Source organism: Petaurus breviceps, unplaced genomic scaffold, assembly GCF_028583685.1.
Source record: "Petaurus breviceps papuanus isolate PSGF00001 unplaced genomic scaffold, PetGlider_PUasm1.0 174, whole genome shotgun sequence".
NCBI lineage: Eukaryota > Metazoa > Chordata > Mammalia > Diprotodontia > Petauridae > Petaurus > Petaurus breviceps.
In genome coordinates, this window is record NW_027185761.1 from 51,053,020 (window position 1) to 51,059,404 (window position 6,385).

The window sequence follows — 6,385 nt, forward strand, 5'->3', positions numbered from 1 at the left end:
CATCCATCCATCCATCCATCCATCCATCCATCCATCCATCCATCCATGTATTCATCCTGATCCATTGATCCTACCCATCCAGTGTACTTTCTTCTATGTCTGCTTGTAAAATTGTCACCAGTGAGGTCCACTCAATGTGTTGGTGGTTTTCCTTGTGTTCTCTTGACATTATAAAAATACGAATGGAATGTATGAGTTAGTAAAAGAAAAAAAAACAGCAAAATGTTGACCAGGAGTGGTCTTTTGGGAACATGGTTCAATGAATAGATAGGAATGGTTGAAAATGAGCATAATTATTGTCAGTGAATGAGTCTTCTGAAGTACCTAAAGACAGTTTCTTTCAATCTTCAAAGAACTGAAGCTCGAGGCCACCAGAAAGGCAGTGGGGAGGTACATGATGGCCATCAGTATAACATATTACCAATTCAATTATTCAAGAGAGGTGAGGTAAAGCAGTGTTGTCAAATTCAAATAGAAAGTGGGCCACCAATCCATACAGAAGTATCCATATGGGTCACACAGCAACTTAGAAAATGACATATTAATGTTATCCATGTTCTGTTGTGGTTTTTACTTATTTTGTTAAATATTTCTCAGCTACATTCTGAACTGACTTGGATTGCACTCAAGAATGTTATCAGCCTGCCTGTGGGCTGTGTGTTTGACACCTCCAAGATAAAGGATGTCATTTGAGACATGTATGACTGGAAAGAAAGTTTACTGGCAAACAAAAAGCAATGACTACAATATAAAATAGATTGAGATTGTACCTGCCACTTCCCTGGTATAGAGAATTCTTCATTGAGGAAATGCCTACTACCAATGTAGGATAGTACATTCCTGGCAGCCAATATCTTAGATAGTTACTCAGAACACTGCAGGGAGGAAAGTATAAGTGACTTACCTAGGGTCACCTAGCATGTATCAGAGGGAGGACTTGAACCCTAATCTTCCTGGATTCAAGTTCAGCTCTCCTTATTACCTCAAGCAATCAATTGCCCTTGTAATCCATTAGTACCCATACAACATTAAGATGAATAAAAGGTATGTAAGATGGGTGCCTTTGAGGAGGCCTTATCAGAAAATATGGACAAGGCACCCAGGATGAGAAAGCATGGATGGGCTGTGAGATGGAACTTTGTAGAGAGTACCCGCAACAATTCCATCAACAGTCCATTGAAGAATCCAAGTAAGTGCTGATACATACTTCCTTGAGCTCTTATTTATGCTTTTTACCTATAATAGTGATAAATTGTATGCATCAAATCTTGGCATCAATCATGACAACTTCTTATTTTTGGGAATGTGAAATAAGGAGGCTTTCCTATAAATTTTGAATATGCCACCTGTTCTTCTAGCTAACCAGTTCTCCACCTCTTCAGACCCTCTTACTCTGAAGACTCTGACTCAACATAAAATTTATTTCCAGGTCTTAAGTAATCATGATGCAGTATTTTCATATAGTAAATGTTCCATTGAGATATTTTTCTTTCTGCTTTTATTGCTAGAATTGTGAGACTGGGTAATGAAATCAGATCAACTTGGTGCATTGCTTGGCTCAGGATTTCAATACCCTTTTTTCAGTGTGAGAGAGTATTTATACCAAGATAAAATAGCTTATATGCCCAAAACTATTTCATCTATATGGAATAGGGTATCACTTCATAAAAATACCATTTCCTTAGTTGGATAATTGTTATCAGTAAACTAACCATATCCAATTCTTTTCTCACCTTCGTTGTTCAGTAGTTTTAGTCACATCTGACTCTTCATGACCCCAATTGGGTTCTCTTGGCAAAAGTACTGGCTTGCTATTTCCTTTCCCAGGTCATTTTACAATTGAGGAAACTGAGGCAAATGAGGTTAGGTGACTTGCTCAGGGTCACACAGATAGTAAGTGTCTAAGGTCAGATTTGAACTCAGGAGCTGAGTCTTCCTGATTCCAGGCCCAGGACTCTATGTATTATGCCACCTAGCTGCCCCTTTGATCTTACTACTTATGAATAAATCTCACGGACCTGATAGAAACATAGGAGGGTTGTATGTGTCTATATGTCTATATATAGGACTCATATTTGTACTTCTGCTTATTTATGTGCTTATCAGAAAATAGTTGGATTGACCTGGTTTGGGAGAATTGGCCTTTTGGGAGAATCATTGAAAAGTATTAGAATCATTATCTATGATTTGAGGTCAGCAGAACAACAACAACAAAAAAGGTTTCCATCCCCAGAGAGCAGCATTTTGCTGCCTTATTCTGCTTCTCAATATAATAATAATAACAACAATAATGACATCGATAATGGCTGTCATTTACATAGTACCTTAACGTTTTCAAAACCTTTTACAAATATCATCTCATTTGATTGTCACAACAACCTTGGGACGTATTACTTTCCCTTCCAGATGAGAAAAATGAGGCATCCAGAGGCTGTGACTTGCCCAGGGTCATATAGCTGGTAAGTGTCTAAGACCAGATTTTAATTCAACTCATTTTTTTCCCAAATCTAAGTTCAGTGTTTTAGCCACTGTATAATCTGGCTGCCTTTTGGATCTTTCATAGAATTTTGGACAACTATACATAGAAATTTGGACTACACTCTGTTCTAAATGCTAGGGATACTTTGAAAGAAAACTGTCTCTGTCCTCAAGGAATGTACAGTCTAATGGGGTGAGTTGACTTGCAAATAGCTATGTGCAAATAAAACATATACATGATAGATTGAAGATGGTCTTGCAGGGAAGGAATTATGGTAGATTGGGAAATACTTCTTGAATGAGGTAGGATTTTAACTGGTATTTGAAGGAAGTCTGGGGAACCAGGAAATGGAGATAAGGAAAGAGAATATTTTAGGCCCGGGTGACAGTCAGTAAAAATATATGGAATCAAGAGATGGTGTGTATCATACAAAGAATATAGATGGTGCAGGAGACAGAGTACTAGGCCTGGAATCAAGAAGATCTGAATTTAAATCTGGCCTCAGATATTTACTAGATGTTTGACCTTGACCAAGTCACTTATCCCTGTTTGCCTCAGTTTCCTCATCTGTAAAATGAGCTGGAGAAAAAAATGGCAAACCACTATAGTATCTCTGCCAAGAAAACCTCCCAAAAAGGGATCATACAGAGTTGGACACAACTGAAAAAATGACTAAACAAAAAGAAAAAAAATAATATGGAAAATAGATATTCTTCATCCACTTGGTTTTTCTGGTATATGTAATTTGGCAGACTCCTTTAAGAGATTATGGATCTCATTTTAGAGGATCTGCAATGTCATATGAAAATAGAAGCATTTGGAAGATCCTTCAGTTTATAGGAAATCTTTCTTTCATTCAAACTCTGCTCTGGATAAGCACCCTCCAGTGAGAGTTCCAAAAATTGTTATTGGGCAGCTAGGTGGTTCAGTGGATAGAGCACTGGCCCTGGAGTCAGGAGGACCCAAATTCAAATCCGGCCTCAGATGCTTGACACTTAACTAGCTGTGTGACCCTGGGCAAGTCACTTAACCCAAATTGCCTCACTAAGAAAAAAAAAACAAACAAAAATTTTTATTAAAGTTAATCAGAGGGGCGGCCAGGTAGCACAGCGAGTAAGAGCACCGGCTCCAGTGTTGAGAAGACCTGGAGATCGAATCCCGGGCTCAGACACTTAGCATCCACCCAGAAACACCTGGCCGTGTAACCTTGAGCAAGTTACTTAACCCCAATTGCTTAGGGGCGGCCAGGTGGCTCAGCGAGTAAGAGCACCGTCTCCAGTGTCGGGATGACCTGGATCAAATCCGGGCTTAGATACTCAGCACCACACCCAGAAATAATAACTGGCCGTGTAACTTTGAGCAAGTTACTTAACCCCAATTGCTTTAAAAAAAAGTTAATCAGAGAGATATATAGACCATCTAGGAAATGGGAGAGAATCGTTGAAGTAGGGAAGAAACATAAAGAATCAATTTTTGTGTTATTCCTCCTTCTTCCCTTTCCCATCACAGTGGTAGAACTTCCAACACTACTTGCCCCAAAATAAGATCCTATAAGTCATCAATTTAAATAGTTCTGTGAAGAACCTGTTCTAGACAAAAGAAATAATTCATTTCAAACCGTAACAAGCTACTTTCCATTCAAACTGTTTGTCAAAATATCTTGAATGATCCCAACATATTGTGCTTAAGAAAAGGAAAGAGTAGTTTGAAAAGCACTTACAATGAGTGGGCCTCTGTTATTTTCCCGATACTTGTTCTGGAAGAAAATGTAAACAACAGTGGCAGCCAGCGAATAGAGAAAGGCAAACACTGCAATGGTGACAAAGAATTCTGCTGAGGATGAGAAGTCGCCTATCAAGGCGAGCTTCTCTCGCCGTTTTCCTTCACAGGTGGGCACCTCGAAAGTCACCTGATGCAACCTGAAAGAAGATATTTAAGGAGGGAAGGTCAATAGCACTGTCAGTAGAGAAACAGATTGTTCCCACCAATTCTCAATTCAAAACAAGATGGAAATCATGCAAACTTGAATCCTTGGCATGACTGCCTCTATGAAATAATATGTCACAAAGAGGGAGCTGTCCATTGCTGGAGCATTTTCTCAACAAGGTTCATTCATAGCCAGTCTCCATTCAGAAAGCTAAGCATCAGAAATACCTGGAGATGACCCAACTGGATTATTTTTCTAGTTGTTCAGTTACTAAAGAACAGTCCCAGGATTTAACACACATTTAACCCCTCATTGAACTCTCTTTCCTGCTTATTTAATCAATATAAATTTAAATATTTAAGTACTATGTGATCATTGACTTCAGCAAATATTTAGAAAGCGTTTTTGAAGTGCTCAGGATATAAAAATAAAATTAGTCCCTGCCCTCAAAGAGCCTATATTCTATTAGGGTACATAATATATTCACCTATAAGTAAATATAAAATTTATATAAAGTGGTTGCAAGTAGTGGGAGGAGGTAGGTGGAAAGAAGTAACCACTAGGGGTCGGGCTGTTTCATTTTTGTCTTTGTATGCCCAGTGTCTAGCACATAGTATGCGCTTAAATTCTTGTGAGATTGAACTGAAACCTGAAGGGACTCCTTTAAGAGATGGCAAGTGAACTGGACCTTGAAGTAAGTGAGGGATTCCAAAAAGGGAAGGTGAGGAGGAAGTTTGTTCCAGTAACAAGAGAAGGGGAAGGCAGATTCTACATAGGCATAGGGGAGGGAGATGCAATGTTGGGCATAAAGAAAGGCAAGTTGTCTTTTGGTCAAAAGGGAGATGTCTCCATGATGATATAATACATCATATATATATATATATATATATATATATGTGTGTGTGTGTGTATATATATATATATAATACATCATTAATACATTACTCAATTTCTCCCTGTGAAAAAATGAAGTTACTTCCTGAGAGTGAGCCACTTAAACTGGGCATCCATGAGCACAGTACCAGCCAACAGAACCCAGCATGGTAAGCTGTCATAAGGTACTCATGGTACAAAAAGGCTTTGGGCATCTTCCTATTTCCCAACTTTCTCCTCGCCCCACCTCACAAGCGCTTATGTGCCAGTCAGCTTTGGATTCATTTGAAAAGACACATTGTCCATGGTCCCAGTTCCCCAATTAGGCAAGTCCCTCATGTGCTAGCATCCTGACAGCTGTGCCTGTCCAAATTCAAATAAAATGCAATGTGTAGGCTCAGGCAATCATTTTAATACTTGGCGATGTATACATAGCTATCCAGGATAAATCAGAACCCTGAACCACTTTGGTTCCAAAAGCATTATTTTCCCCCACAACTTATTCAGATAATTGTCTCAGTTGTCTATTTGACTTAGCCTGTGGGAACATAGTCTTAGTCATAGGTAGAGAAGTGCCTTTCTTTTGACACATTGAGTGGGGGGCAATTTCTACCCCATTCATGAAAATCAGAGGAAGAGTCACAGTTTTATCCCTATGGACCTCAATGGACATAATTTAGAAACCAGATTAACATATTTCTCAATAGTACAGCTGGTCTGCAGGAACTGTTAAAACAGAAATAGATTTCCCATCATAGGCCATGCCAATTGCCTTGACACAGATGGTTTATATCTTCTTCCTTGTCCACAGTTTCAGTGCAGTGGTCTTTGTTTATTTATGATGTGTACCATCCCACCTGTCATCAGCACAGTGTAAAATCCACATAGCTAGCAGTGTACAAGTTCTGAGCTGGGAGGGAGGGGCCCTGGAGATCATCTAAATCCTCCATGTCATAGATAAGGAAACTGAGACCCCAACCAGTGAAGTGATTTCTTCAAGGCCAGAAGCTAGTGATAGATCTAGGAGCCTAACTTGACCACTTGATTTCCAGTCTGATGCTCTCTCTCTCTCTCTCTCTCTCTCTCTCTCTCTCTCTCTCTCTCTC

General features: G+C 39.3%; 1 protein-coding gene across 2 annotated transcripts in view; it reads right to left on the reverse strand.

The window, feature by feature from the left end:
- The window catches only part of SYNPR (synaptoporin), a 395,202-nt gene that overhangs the window by 59,999 nt on the left and 328,818 nt on the right, over positions 1–6,385 (reverse strand). For both annotated transcript variants that reach the window (XM_069084190.1, XM_069084191.1), the window contains one exon: positions 4,200–4,398. In XM_069084190.1, the coding sequence (XP_068940291.1) occupies positions 4,200–4,398 (199 nt within the window). The remainder of the gene's footprint in view (positions 1–4,199; positions 4,399–6,385) is intronic.